General features: G+C 39.7%; 3 protein-coding genes across 4 annotated transcripts in view; 1 reads left to right on the top strand and 2 right to left on the bottom strand.

The window, feature by feature from the left end:
* The first annotated feature begins 46 nt into the window (after positions 1-46).
* On the top strand, positions 47-4,731 carry dnaja2b (DnaJ heat shock protein family (Hsp40) member A2b). The gene is made up of 9 exons (XM_057347424.1): positions 47-191; positions 1,102-1,161; positions 1,383-1,612; positions 2,055-2,135; positions 2,229-2,362; positions 2,449-2,645; positions 3,119-3,263; positions 3,336-3,463; positions 3,761-4,731. Exons 1-9 carry the CDS (start codon positions 114-116, stop codon positions 3,947-3,949), a joined length of 1,242 nt encoding a protein of 413 aa, XP_057203407.1. The 5' UTR covers positions 47-113; the 3' UTR covers positions 3,950-4,731.
* On the bottom strand, positions 4,179-14,525 carry LOC130562441 (uncharacterized). 2 transcript variants are annotated; one of them, XM_057347420.1, is made up of 20 exons: positions 14,391-14,525; positions 14,076-14,220; positions 13,894-13,983; positions 13,424-13,522; positions 13,016-13,080; positions 12,770-12,939; positions 12,552-12,690; positions 12,236-12,394; positions 11,976-12,095; positions 11,754-11,868; positions 11,364-11,469; positions 10,023-10,237; positions 9,680-9,805; positions 9,526-9,589; positions 9,109-9,335; positions 7,535-7,762; positions 6,587-6,919; positions 6,279-6,365; positions 6,063-6,154; positions 4,179-4,907 (listed from the first exon to the last, which is right to left on the bottom strand). In XM_057347420.1, the coding sequence occupies exons 1-20, from the start codon at positions 14,411-14,413 to the stop codon at positions 4,835-4,837; spliced, it is 2,676 nt and encodes an 891-aa protein (XP_057203403.1). In that variant the 5' UTR covers positions 14,414-14,525; the 3' UTR covers positions 4,179-4,834. The 2 variants fall into 2 exon arrangements, 1 of the variants encoding a protein (XP_057203403.1); XR_008963950.1 differs by lacking the exons at positions 4,179-4,907; positions 6,063-6,154 and having other exon boundaries at positions 6,587-6,954.
* Positions 14,417-14,789, bottom strand: part of kcp (kielin cysteine rich BMP regulator) — a 30,464-nt gene continuing 30,091 nt past the window's right edge. Inside the window, exon 51 of the mRNA XM_057347418.1 lies at positions 14,417-14,527. The gene's annotated coding sequence lies outside the window, so the exon portion shown is untranslated. The remainder of the gene's footprint in view (positions 14,528-14,789) is intronic.

The raw sequence follows: 14,789 nt of genomic DNA, 5'->3' as shown, positions 1-14,789 counted from the left end.
GCAGGAGCGAGCTCGCGCATTGCTCAGTCACGGCGGCGCGCACGTGACGTCTCGCACCCGGCTTTCCTCTCTCTCCGCTCCTCCTCGCGCAGCTGCCGCACCGGTCTGCAGACATGGCGAACGTTGCAGACACAAAACTGTACGACCTTCTCGGCGTGTCTCCGTCGGCCACCGAAAACGAGCTGAAAAAGGTACAAACGCTCCCTTCGGGCTATAGCCTCGTATCTTACAGAAATCAGAGGTGCGCGTGACTTGGGATGCTGCGTGTTTTGCAGTATGCATACTGCTCAGATCCTCTAGCGCGGCCTTGTGTTGACGATGGACGTTTTCATGGAGATTTGTACGATTCATGGTCAATATGTCGTTTGCGGGCTGTTTTTAGACATAAGCGTCAACAACAATGTTTACGCAATGGCTTTGTTTGAGAGCATCTAGCTGCCAGGTGCGGAAGACAGCTAAAGGTGCTTCCTCGTGCAGTTCAGCAACATTAATGGCTAACGTTAAATGGGCATTTAAAGAGTTGTCTTACCTGATGCTTTGCTGAATTTGAGTCAGTATCTGATGTGCAGTGTTGGGTTCACGTGGTCCTTTATTATCACTCTCCCATTTTAGGCTATTTTACATGTGTACACCCACATGTTATTGTCCAAAGCCCCTTTGTTTGAAGGTGAACACGTAGCATTGATACATAAATCATCATGGTGTTCATGTTGGCTTTGTTTTTACGTTTGTCGTTATATAAAAATTCTGTCACCATTTATTCACCCAACTGTTGTTCCTCCTGTATATGACACTTTCTTCTGTGGAACACAATGAAAGTCGATGGGGCGAATGTTGTTTGGTTACCTGCATTATAAAGGTCTGGAATGACATGATGGTGATTAAATGATAAAATGAATTAAATTATTTTTATTGTAGGTTGAACTACTGAAAATAATTAGTTTATTATAATTAGTTTATTAAAAGTTATTATCATGCAATAGATTACAAAACTGCTATTGAAGATTTATATATTCAGCAGAGAAAAACAAGTTAGTTTCTGCTTAGTACCAAAAATTGTAAAAAAAATCATTTGTCCTATTTTTGTGATTTTATTTTCAGGCATACCGGAAGTTAGCAAAAGAATACCACCCTGATAAGAACCCTAATGCAGGTGACAAGGTAAGGACTTATTTTAAAGAGGTCATATTGTACATTGATTTTAGTTTTCTTCTGAGATCGAAAATGGTGTGAAGGACGTTTTCACTTCACAGGATGTTTACAAAACTCTTGGATTTTATATAGCAAGACCGGAGACTGTTTTTAATGATATAACTCCTTTAATAGACACATAAGTGTGTTGCCATAATTAAAATGATTAAAATTTTGACCATGTGTGTTAGTTTAAGGAGATCAGTTTTGCGTATGAGGTTTTGACGAACCCGGAGAAGAAGGAGCTTTACGACCGGTATGGAGAGCAGGGCTTGCGTGAGGGGGGCGGTGGCGGAGCCGGGATGGAGGATATCTTCTCTCACATCTTTGGTGGAGGTCTGTTCGGCTTTATGGGAGGCCAGAGCAGCAGGAGCAGAAATGGGGGCAGACGGAGAGGAGAGGACATGATACACCCGCTAAAGTGAGTGATGCTTAAAACAAGACCTCCATCGTTACCTGCGCCAAGAATCAGGTTAAAAAGGATGACTGTTCTGTGTCTGACCTATTTTACATGTAGGGTGAGGGTGTGTAGTGTTTTTAAAGATTTGACCAGTTTTTCATCCACTCACCCTATTTTATGGGTTGTTTCCCATTCGTTAGTTCATCTGTGGAACACAACAGAAGATATTTTGAGAAATGTCCCAGTGGTTTTGTGTCCATATAGTGGAAGTCAATGGGGACCAGTGATGTTTGGTTACCAACTTTCTTCAAAATATCTTCTTTTGTGTTCTGCCTTTGAAAGAAATTCATGTTTGGAATGACATGATGGTGAGTAAATGATAAAAAAACTTTTTTCGTGTGAAGTTTTCCTTTAACATATGTCTGCCGAAGATTCTGAAATGTTTTTTTTTACACTTTTACAGAGTGTCTTTGGAAGACATATACAATGGGAAAACTACCAAACTACAGCTCAGCAAGAATGTACTCTGTAGTGCCTGCAATGGGTGAGTATTTAATGTTTTCAGGGCTATAAAAGTATTCAGCTGCTGTGGATTTTGTCCAAAATACCTCTTATTTTCTCTGTATCACATCCTCAGTCAAGGAGGTAAAACGGGAGCGGTGCAGAAGTGTGTCACATGTAGGGGTCGTGGCATGCGGATCTTGATCAGACAGTTGGCCCCTGGCATGGTTCAGCAGATGCAGTCTGTGTGCACGGACTGCAATGGAGAGGGTATATATTCAACACTACCTGTTGTTTTTCTATCGAGCTGGTTTTAAGTACGTTGTCGACGCTTTGACGGCAGTTCCTGTTTGCAGGGGAGGTGATCAGTGAGAAAGACCGCTGCAAAGAGTGCGACGGCCGGAAAGTGTCTAAAGAGGTGAAGGTCTTGGAGGTGCACGTGGATAAAGGCATGAGACACGGACAGAAGATCACATTTAGTGGAGAGGCAGATCAGTCGCCCAACACGGAACCTGGAGACATCATATTGGTCCTGCAGGAGAAGGAGCATGAGGTGAGACACAACGTGAGGTTCATTGGGTACAAAAATGGGCTAAAATCATTCTCTGATTGGGTAGTTGGGTATTTTTCGGAAGTTAAGGTTTAGCTGGTTTTTATCGGTCCACTTTTGGTCAATGCTATGATCAACTCTTTCAAGAAACCAGTCACAGGAGCTGCTAAGGTTCATGCGCTGGTATTGAATTTTAAAGGACACATAAGAGATTAAAGTCCATTTCAGATAGACCCTGCTGGCACAAGACCCCACAGAGAAATGAATTTGAAATTTGGGCTTCTTTGCTCATGAGTGCTTAGTTCTGGACACAAATGTTTTTGAGACTGCTTTTGGATTTTCACGGGCGATCTAGCTCCTCCTAACAAGTCAAACCTTTTTGTTGAAAGCCAAAGTCTGGCAATATTAGATCAGTGGTTAACAATTGGAAATGCTGTAAGCAAATCAGCGTCACGTGTTGTGCTCGTGTTGTACAGGTATTCCGCCGGGATGGCAGCGACCTCCACATATCCCACAGGATTGGTCTTGTGGAGGCGCTCTGTGGATTTCAGTTCATGCTCACGCACCTCGACGGACGACATCTTGTCATCAAAAATCCTCCTGGAAAAGTCATAGAGCCAGGTGAGTCAAACTGTAAGTAAATGTGGGTTGATTTTTCTATGAAGTGTTGTGATGATGCTGTTGTGTTGTCAGGTTCCATAAGGGTCGTCCGGGGGGAAGGAATGCCTCAGTACAGAAACCCCTTCGAGAAGGGAGATCTGTACATCAAGTTCGACGTGCAGTTTCCAGACAACGGCTGGATAAGCACAGAGAAACTAACGGTATGTTTTCTAAACACATGCAGCGGCGCGGTATTAAATTTCAATAGATAGATAACTGTTAAAAAGATGATTTTATTTATTTATTCAACAATTTTTGGTCTTGATTAAAATGCTCATATTTCCTTGAAATATCTGCTTTTTATACTTGCGCGTGTTGCAATGCATTCTGGGATTGCCCTGACTAATGCAAAAATGTTTCAAATGCTTTTTCGATAAACACTTGTTACCTGGTTCGGAACTGTGATGTTGTCATTGGCTGAAGTACACTTAATAGTGTCTGAATGTGTCTTCACGCAGGAGTTGGAGGATCTGTTGCCGTCACGTTCAGAAGTTCCTGTCATCTCAGCTGATGCCGAGGAGGTGGATTTGCAGGACTTTGATCTCAGCCAGGGGTCGTCTGGCGGTCACCGCCGTGAAGCTTACAACGACAGCTCCGATGAGGAGGGCGGTCCACATGGACCGGGGGTGCAGTGCGCCCACCAGTAATCCCTGATTTCTTACGAATTGTTTTGGGGAGTGTTAAGATCCCCTGTTGTTGGACAGATCCCCCGTCAATCATTCTTCACACCATGTAGTGAACCGAACACACACACACACACAATAGTAAGACTATAATGATAACACGCATGCACTGACATCATTTACCTGCAGTCTACAATTTAACACACACACACATAAACAAACACACAAAGAACAGACTTCAAGCATAACAAAAGACAAAGCAAAATAATTTATTCGTCACTATCATTTCCATTGTAGACTTTCACAGTATATATGCTCTCCGAATATATAAACGTTGATGTTGGTGGAGAGGGCAGACTTTGTTGTTTAAGTTGCAAGTAACGCACGCACAAATCTGTTAAGAGACCGAGATAATGTGGAGTTTCCTGAAGTTCAATAAAATATTCAGTTGTGTTTCATTATATGCTCGCCAGTCATCCTGCGCTGTTACGTAAGAAGTCTATAATACTTGTTTCTTTTTGATGGAAGACTTAAAAGTGAAACACTCGCACGTGGGCCACAGTGAAAACGCTTATCGAAAAAGTGTGATTGATTAAATAAAGATTGAAAAGAATCAAGATTTTAACGTGTTTTACCGTGCTCATGTTCTGGAATATACATACAAAGTCATGCATTTCCTCTAGTTTTGCCAAAGAAACACAACATGATCAACAGCCAATGTGTGCATGCATTGTAAGCACTACTATAGATCGATGGGGGGGACAACAAGGAAACACATTGCCTATAAAAGTTGCTATTATTGAATCACAGTTACGTTCGTGCTCAAACATGAATAAAGTTGATAAATGTTTGTAGTGTGCTCTGTGATGTATGTACAATATATGTTGGGTGGCGTTGGAGATTTGAGCATTAATGGCGTTCTTCGGTTTCCGCCATGCGTTGAGCAGTGGGTGCGATGAGCTCTTTAAAGCCAGTGGTGTTTCTGTAAACCCAAAACAAAGAGCTTATCTTATATTCTTGTTCTCTTTTAGAAACTATAGCATATTTTTCAAATATGGACAGAACCAAAACCATTAAAGTAGTCGATATTACTTCTCGTATGACTTGAAATAGAAGACACATTACAGAACCACTTTTATGGTATACATTTTTGTTCCTTGTGTAAAGTGGAGCCTCTGGTCAAGAAAGTTGGTTTTAAATCCACAAACTTGTGAGTAAAGGATGGCAGGTTTTGGGAATGGATCAGTATGGGTTTATTTACGAAAGCTTTGTTTAAAGATGTCAAACATGATTTTCTTAAAAACACTCGTAGCAACAAATTTCCTTTTTATTAATTAAAATGAGGTATGCCGTTCAACTTGGAGTTGATCACTTTTTTTTTTTTTACAAAAGAAGGCCTTAAAAATTCTCGTAACCATTTAATACATTGAAAACTGTCAATCCTATAGCATGCTTTGCTAAAAAAAAACGTAGCTATAATGCCTAAGCAAGTTTTTATTTATCATACATAAGACATTAATGAAGTATATTTTAGTTGAGAATTATATATGTAACATTTTTTAAATGTGGAAAACTACTTGGGTAATAAGAATGAAAAAGTCGTGCACACAGCGTGAAAAGAGAATATTAAGCTTTTAACTAAAAATATAAAATAATCTGTTAACCTGGTGGCCATTTGAAAGGTAATGGTAGATGTGTTGCTGCACATAAAATCAAACTTAATGTAAATATATTTGTGTGTGTCCTTTAAAAATGTTACGGAGGATGAGAATACCAGTTATGGACACTTCTTTTTCCCACCGTTTCTTCATTTTTATTATATTTTGTCAATTATAATTTGTCATTTGAGAACATCTAGTATACATCCAACAATTGTTTTTTTCCAGGATTTAATTTTGTTCTTTTTAAATTACAACATATAATGCATCTAGACAAGTCGGGACGTGTAATGGTAATGAGAATTTAAGTAGAAAAGCAATAAACAAATAAACAATTTCTATGTTAAAATTTTGCTTTGTGAAAGGTAGGAACAATTGTTTATTGTGATCATTTTTTGTGTTACCGAATTATGTTTTAAATGATGCTTCAGTGGTTTTCGTGGGAGTGACCTGTATAATGTTGTACGAATGTACGTTACCTCTCTCGTCGGGTCTGAAGAATGCACGAGCGCTCTCTCCTCATCTGCTCGAGTTTCTCTCTTACTAACGTTTTCTGTTGTTGCTCGTCCTCCTAGAACATTCCATCATGTAGATTTGTAATGAAAGAAACCAAACGAAACATATTTCAGATCCTCCAGTATACGCATTTAGATCAAAAGGTGTAGAAAAACATAAAAAAATGTTTTTATCTGTACCTGTCGTAGTGTGTCGGTTAGATGCGTCAGACCCAACAGATCCTCATCGGCCTTCCGACTCTGCACGATTGCCAGTCGCTCCTGAACCTGATAAGAAACAGTCACGAATAGTCTACAATTTAAGCTAACACAAATATGTTGTAAGAACATTTTGTTAACATTTCTGTCAAGTTATGAAACACGTTATTTCTGAAGGTCTTAAACATTTCACTAACAATGTGGGAGTAACATTTTTATACAAATGTTTTTATAAGGTTTAGCGACGACATAATGTTGATAAAATGCTCTTTATGTATTGCTGGACTGACTCTCAGTAGTTGTCTGTCTCGGTCACGTTTCCAGCGCCTCTCTGCTCTCCTCTGGATGTTCACTAGACAACGCATGGTGGTCTCCCGCTGTAGCTGCTGTTCTTCACCTCCTCTCTCATCCGTCTCCTCCTCCCTCCTCTGCTCCTGCTGCTGTGACGTCTCCATCTCACGGGCATCCCATGTGTGTGACTGCTCCTGATCTGTGGACTGTGTGCTTGCTGGCGGCATGCTGGTGTCTGTTGTGTCAGTGGATTGTGTTGTGATGGGTTGATGGTCAGTGAGAGGTTGGATTGTGTGCTGTTGATCTCCGACATCTTCCTTTTGGTTTTCATCCTGGTTAAAACAAGCATCCATGAGAACGAGAATGCCTACAGCACAAGAGTTTGTAGGTTTATTATCAGTGTTGGGTAAGTTACTCTGAAAAAGTAATGAATTACTAGTTACTAATTACATATTCAATAGTGTAATTAGATTACTGTACAAATGACTCTCTCCAAAAAGTATTTAATTACTAATTACTAATTACTTTCTATATCCTACATCAACCTGCTAAATGACTAAATGTAAACCTTGGTTAGAACTGATTCAAGGATAGACATGAAACGACTCTTTTAGTTCATTCAAATAAATAATATAAAACAACATAAAGTATTATTATTAACAGACCAAAGTATTACAAATGCGAGAATTATACATTAAAACATGGATTTTTAAATTAGAATTAGAATTTTGATGTCAGTTCCACTATTGCACACACATACAGTATATTACACAAAGTATTTAGTTTAATTACATCAAAAATAACTGTAATTAAATTACAGAAAAAATTAGAGTAATCCCATACTTTACTTGTTCAAGGGAAAAGTAATTTAATTACAGTAACTAATTACTTAGCAACTAGTTACACCCAACACTGTTTATTATGTATTACTAATGTAAGATTCTTACAGCAATGAACCCTGGATGGTCTTGTGTGGTTTGAGTCTGAATCTCTGTCTGTGTTTCTTCGGCTCTTGGTTGGAGTGAGACTGGGCTTTTGTTTTCCAGGTGTGTAAATAGATTCACTTCATGTGGAGTTGTGTTAGGAATATTTACACCGTTCTGAACTGTGTTCGCAGATCTCTCGTGCTTTATTCTAGTGTCTGGCTTCACTTCCTGTACAGCTGAGGTCACTTCCTGCAAGAAAAAACATTTTGTTATTTGCAATTAGTACACTGTAATTTTACTGTTACTTTTCTTTACAGATTTATAGAGTATTTTTGAAACACGGCCAGAAACCGTAGAAATTACAGAAAAAGACTGCAAATTTACAAGAAAACATGAAAAACTTTTACGGGAATTCTTTTTTCTTTTTTGTATGTTTTTGATGTGCCAGCTGTTAGAAAATTTCTGTTTTTTTAACAGGATTTTTTTTAATACAGAAAAAAAACATTCAATTACAGAAAAAGACTGCAAATTTACAAGAAAACATTAAAACCGTATTTTTACGATATATTTTTTACCGATTTTTTTACAGTGATAAGGTCATAATTTTCACATGCAAACAGGGTGTATATGAAACTCTTAAGATAAAATAAGATAAACCTTTATTTGTCCCACAGTGGGGACATTTCAGTGCTATAGCAGCAAAAAACAGAAAAGTGCAAATATAGAAACAATAATGATAACAGTAATAACTCTATCAAACAAATAACACACTAGCGCTAGGATTTTACTGAGGGCAGCTCTGATTGTAAAGTCTAACTGCAGTTGGGAGAAAAGCTCCTTCAGACATTTGGGATGTAACAATCTGTTACTGAAGGAGCTTCTCAGGGATAAGACTGTTTCATAAAGTGGATGGGAGTCGTTCGTCATCAAGGATGATTGCTTGACAACCATTCTCCTTTCTCCCACCTCATGTACTGTGTCCAGAGACATCCCCATGACTGAGCTGGCCTTTCTGATCAATTTGTCCAATCTCTTCCCATCTGCAGTAGAAATGCTGCCACACCAGCAAACCACTCCATAAAATATAACTGAGGCAACCACAGAGTCAAAAAAGGTCTTCAATAGGACTCCCCGTATTCCAAAAGACCTCAATCTCCTCAACAGGAAGAGTCTGCTCTTCCCCTTCTTATAAATTGCATCCGTATTATCTGTCCAAACAAGTTTATTATTCAGATGAACACCCAGATATTTATGAGACTGCACTCTCTCAATGTCCTTTCCCTGGATATTCACTAAAGGTAGTGAAAGATCTTTTTTCCTACGGAAATCTACCACCATCTCTTTGGTTTTCTCCGCATTTATCCGGAGGCAGTTCTTATGGCACCAGTCCACAAAATCCTGGACCATTTCGCTGTACTCCCTGTCATCACCATCCGTGATCAAGCCGACGATGGCATCAGAGAACTTCTGTAGGTAACAAGTTGCTGAGCTGGACATAAAGTCTGCAGTATAGATGGTAAAAAGGAACGGAGACAAGACCGTCCCCTGCGGAGCCCCCGTATTGCACACAATCAAGTCAGACCAAATAAGTGTACCTGAGTCTGCTCATGTCCATGCGCTGATGTGCTCCAGGCCAATGCGATCAGAGAGTTCTGTTTCTCTACTGAAATCTCCTCATTGTTTTCTCTGCTCTCAATGACTTTCTCTCTTCTCGCTCTTTCTTCATCCCTCATCTCCATCACCCCCGCCTCATCTCTTGGGTCTCTGACACACAGAATCTCTAAATATGGCGTGTCTTCGGGATCTAAAGCCATGCCACATCCTGAAAACACAGAAACACCACATAACAAAAAGTTTGTTTTTTTCATTTGAGACATGTTTATATTTACTAAATTATTATGGAACTATGCACGGAATTGTGAAGTTATAAAAATAAATGACAACAGACTGACATGTTTGAAGAAGGCAAAAGGCAAGCATTAAAAGGGCTTGTATGAATGTTTGGCATCTACCAGTACAGAGTCCTTGTTCACTGTCCAGTGATCTTGCCTGGAGATATTCAGCTCTCTCTCTCTCCTTAAAAATACATTAGACACAGTTACTCTCTCATCCTCTCATTAAAAACCTTTTCTAAGTTCTGTTATTTTGCTAGTTTTGTAATCTCACCATGTTTGGCTGGATGGTGGATTGGATGGGTGCACATGACTGTAAAACTTCCCGCAGGTTGTTGAACGCGGGTATGTGTAGCTTTGTCTCATATTTGTGCAGTAGACTCAAAAGACCCCCAAGTTCCTAAGAAGAGGAGATATTTATTTATACACATAATAAGAGGGCTATGGTAAAAGAATATGTGACTAAATAAATGACTTTTATATGAAGTATTCCTGAAGCTCATTTGGCAGAGCATGGGTTTGAATCCCAAAGAAAACAAACAAATAAAAAATACATAGATGTATTTGCCGAAAATGCATGAACATAAACATGATAAATGAATGTTTTTGAGATTCACCAGATCTTGCAGTGAGTGTAAAACGTCCCAGGTCTCATCTTCATGTGCTTGTGTAAGCTGAGTCAGTAAATGCACGGCACATTCGCCCCATGAGACATCTATCCCAGAACACCCTGGGGCAAGTGGTGCAGTATTAGAGCCCTGTGCTTCCTGCTGAGAGACTTTTATTTGATGTAGTCTGGACACACAGCTCTGGTCATCTGCATCTGCCACGTCTTAAAGGCACAAACACACAAACATGTTTAATGAAAACCAGAAATGGTCAAACTAATGACATCAATGCATGGCATCACCCAAAATGACCATTTACTCACCCTTATGCTATAAATTTTTTCTTCAGTAAAACACAGGAGATGTTAAACGGATAGATCACCCCAAACTAAAAAAGCTTTTGTGTTGAACTTAAAGATGGGGCAACACACGCAGTTGCTGCCAATCTCATATTAATCTTGAGTACCTATAGAGTAGTATTGCATACGTCGTATCTTCGAAGAGTATTTAGTTTGATCAAATTTTTAAAAGAGAGATACAGCTGTACGATTATTTCCGTAAAAAGACGAGCTGCTGGAGGCGGGCAGGGGGGACAGAATTACAGCACGGGCACACAACACATCATCGCATTAATCCCTTCGTGTTGTTTACATTATGCACGTGCGCGCCGATTGCCAACAAAACACAGGCACATGATTTACCGCATGCGGTTCGTGTCCGGCATCTTTTAGCGATGGGATCGCGCCATTTTCCAAACGATCTCCAAATCCAGCGTTATTTAAACACAGCTAAACTTCCGTCAGCCGAGTGAAGCGGCATTGATGGGCGTGCTGCTCTTTCTCACGATGGCTGTTGACGCGTGGTTTTTCTCTCACGCTCGTGTGTGGTCTTTCGCTCGGTGGATGACTCGTGGGCGTGCTTTTCCGGGACAATGGCCAATAAAAGGAATAGGATCCCTGTCACAAAGCAGGGATCCAGACTTATAAAAGTGCCGGGGGAGTGTATCGAGCACAGAAATACTACGTCATACGTCCAACTGGTTTTTTAACAAGTAGATTATGTTAAGCATGAGAAGCCATCACGTTTAACAGTGTAAAGAAGTCTGAATGCATGAAATAGCATGTTACCCCATCTTTAAGAACAAGTCATAGGTCTTGAAGGGCATAAAGGTGAATGATGACAGATGTTTTTTTATTTTGGGGTGAATTGTCCCTTTAAGAATGCCATTTCATTCACATAAAAGAATGCCATTTACTTTCATATAAAAAAGCAAAATTGTAAAACTATTACATGTCCTTGTGTTTGACTGAAGATGCATTGGTTTGGAATGACGTGTAATAATTGCTTAACTGTTACTTCTCGGTCCTTGGAGGTCATTTTTGGAAACACTGTGCAAAATTTCCACCAATCGATTCCTTTCCTGCTCCTGACACAGAACCAGCAACTGCAGCACAGCCTGATGGGAAAGAACAAAAATAATTTCTTTCATTTACTAATGCTCATGTCATTCCAACCATGTATGGCTTGCTTTCTTCTGCAGAACACAACCAAACAACAACGGACCCCAATGAATTCCATCGCATGGACACTGAGACATTTCTCGAAATATCTTCTTTTGTGTTTCACAAAGAAAAGAAAGCCATACGGGCTTGGAATAACATTAGGGTGAATAAATAAATGATGACCGAATTTCCGTTTTGAGCGAACTTTCCTACAACGCTTGTGCTTATGTGTAATAACCTGTTGTATACAGCTTCCTGTTTTCCTGCTCTGTTGTTGTCCTGCAGTGGGATCTACATGTTCTTGCAGCCAAATCCCAGCGAGTTCTTGGCTGACAGAGCCTCTCATAAAGGGCCTAAACAAAAGGTGGGTTTAGTTTGAGCTTGCAAACTTTCGAGCGAAAGCATGCGGGTGGGTCACGAGTGAGTCATGGAATGTAACCACGGACGTTTTAACACTTACCATCTGTGCCAGTGTTGTCTGGCGACCAGCAGCGCAGTGCGGGACTGATTTTCTCTCTCGGCTCTCCGTACAGCGACACACATACTCAGATAAATGACACGCAAAGATTCCTGTTCCACTCTGTGACCAATGAGCAATTCACACAATTTTATAGATAACAACTTGCTTTAAGTATGTTTCTGGCCTAAACCTTGTTGACCTTTGACCTATTAAAGCTCTTAGCCAATCATCATTTTTTCTCAACCAATTCACACATCAACCTGTGAATGAGAGCGGTGAGAGACTCCTTCTCTTCTTGATGACTAGACTCCAGTTCAGACAGGTAGATGATAGCAGTCCAAGCCTGTTCTTTCGGTTGAGATGACCACGCTTGATCTCTTGTTTTAAGACACCCCCGCAGGTCCACTGAAGAACAACTCCTACCAAATACATCAGAAATAAAGCCACGAGTGTCAGTGATGCATTTTTAAATGACTTACTGGCTAAAAGACATGTGAGAGTAAACATTACATGTATGAAAACAAGCCAAGCACATTTACTTGCAGGTCTCAAACAGGTATTAGTCAGAATTTGCACCTGTAGCACCGGAGGGCCCCTGGCAGCCCACACATTTTGAGCCAGTCCCTTCGTCTGTAAGCTTGTTCTACAGATGCCCCCAGTTCACATACACACTCAATCTGTTGCCATGGTGACATAGAGTCCCACCAAACCATGCCTTTAATAAAAATAAAAAATAAAAACATTCAAGGGAACACACTCGGAATATTTCCACGTCACCCATGATTGTCTCTCACCGTACTCATCCTGTAGCATCTCTCGATACAGTCGCTCTTTGATGATGTCATATTTATAGCGCAGGAGTTGCAGGACGTCCTCACTGTTGAGACACATGCTGCCCTGTTTCATATTGACTTTACTGTGGGACGAAGATGGTAGCAGAGTCCAAACACCGTCAAGAACGAGCCTGGATGCGGGAGATAACGTTGTGAATATATTATAAATTCATCAGAAATGATTGTGAGCATGTGAATGAAAGTGACCTGACGTAAAGTCTCTTGGCTTTGTTCTGAAGACACAAGATATTAAACTGCTCGGTGTCCTGCTCCTAAAAGAACAATTAGAAGCAATGGCTCACAGTCAATACATTTACATACATTCATTTAGCAAACACTTCAAATCTTTATTAAAAAGCAACTTAAGAAGTAGAAATTGAATGATTTTTGCAGTGGCACAATACAAAATTAAAGTTTATCAGAAGAGTACAATGGAGCTGAAATAGTATAACTGAAATACGTTTACAGTATATTTTTATTTGACATTGCAAATTTAGAGATCTAAAAACCATTCATATGTTGCGTTAACCAAATCTTACATCTTTTATAATATATCAAATATATAAATATTCTATCATAAATTAAAAAAAAATCAGAAATGATGTCAGTTTGTACCTTTAGTTTGGGCCGGTAGCTGATTGTTGGTGATTGTGTGTTGTGTTTGAGCGTACAGTCGATTCTACCAGCTTTTAACATTTGAAGATCCCAGTATAACTACAGAAGACACAAGGTCACTAACTTAATCGTCACATGATTTTCAACTTGCTTCCAAGACCAAACATCGCTAAAAATCACGAAAAAGATTCATGTCCAGTTGAGAATCAAGCTCAAATTGTAAGAAACAATCAAAGATTACAAAAATAAATGCTGGGTTATCTTTAACACATGGTTGGTATAAAAATGGACAAAACCCAACCTTTGGTTTGACCTATGGGTCAAAAACAAACCAGAATTTTGAGAGTGTAGTTAAGTAGCAAAAATTAGACGTAATAAATAGGTTTATATCAATTTAGTGTACCACAAAAGAAGGCCTCACCCTAAATGATAAATATATACTGTACATAGAGAATGCAATTTAAAAATACCTCTTCTCTCGTCTCACGTTGCCTCTCCATCACTAAGAGAACATGCAGAACGCTTCTGGCTAAACATGATCCTCCATTCTCACCTCTGACCTGAACACATCATCAACACATCAGTGATGTCAGACATCACACACAACTTTATTTCTGCACAAGGTTATGAAACTGTTGAGTAACGCATTCACCTGTGAAACGGCTCTCTTTGTGTCCTCTAGATTTGTGGAGATGAGGAAGATGTTAGTGTAGAGTGAACATATCATCTCCATGCCAACCTCATCATCCTCCTGTATGCCGAGTAGCTCACAGACCAAATGCACACAGTCTTCCATCCTACAAGACAAAAGATCAGACGCTCAGTTTTCTTGTGTCTTTCACCTGAAACAGCAAAGTGCTGGACGAATACTATAAACTAGCGGAGTAGTGGATGACTTAAAAGTGCGTATACGTAATTCGAGATTAAACGTATGCCACCACAAACACGAAAAGGGAAAGTGTCTTACCTGTTTGATGAGCTGATCTTCATGAATGATGCAGGATCACAACAAAGCAGCGTCTGTTGCCGAGGTAACCATTAGTGTCAGGTTGCAAGTGGAGACAGCTACAGCTCATCACATATACAGTAAACGGCCTGACAAGCCTACAATAAGGACAGTATGATCAATAATCTTCTCATTAAAAAAATCAAGTCCAGGCCTGACTGAATATTAAAGGTCTTATGATATGTCAGCTCATCTGATGTGTTGGTATATTATTTCGAAAAAAGGTTATCCTTTAGAACCAAGAAGATCCCAGTGAGATCCAGAGAGTCCCATTCAAGATGGAAACACAGTTTTACAAGAAAAGAAAAAGTACTAGTTTAAGGTCTAGTTTAAAAACAAGTTGCAATGCATTTTGCTGTT

The sequence above is a fragment of the Triplophysa rosa genome, linkage group LG12, assembly GCF_024868665.1.
Source record: "Triplophysa rosa linkage group LG12, Trosa_1v2, whole genome shotgun sequence".
In the NCBI taxonomy this organism is placed as follows: domain Eukaryota; kingdom Metazoa; phylum Chordata; class Actinopteri; order Cypriniformes; family Nemacheilidae; genus Triplophysa; species Triplophysa rosa.
This window is presented reverse-complemented; position numbering and strand designations above follow the sequence as displayed.

Coding starts and splice junctions, on each gene's coding strand:
- LOC130562441 (XM_057347420.1), bottom strand. CDS start 14,413: ATGAAGATCAGCTCATCAAACAG. Junction 9,806..10,022: donor TACACTCACTGCAAGATCTG/GTGAATCTCAAA, acceptor TCCTCTTCTTAG/GAACTTGGGGGTCTTTTGAG. Junction 9,590..9,679: donor CCACCATCCAGCCAAACATG/GTGAGATTACAA, acceptor TGTATTTTTAAG/GAGAGAGAGAGAGCTGAATA.
- dnaja2b (XM_057347424.1), top strand. CDS start 114: ATGGCGAACGTTGCAGACACAAAACTGTACGACCTTCTCGGCGTGTCT. Junction 1,162..1,382: donor ACCCTAATGCAGGTGACAAG/GTAAGGACTTAT, acceptor CATGTGTGTTAG/TTTAAGGAGATCAGTTTTGC. Junction 1,613..2,054: donor GACATGATACACCCGCTAAA/GTGAGTGATGCT, acceptor ACACTTTTACAG/AGTGTCTTTGGAAGACATAT.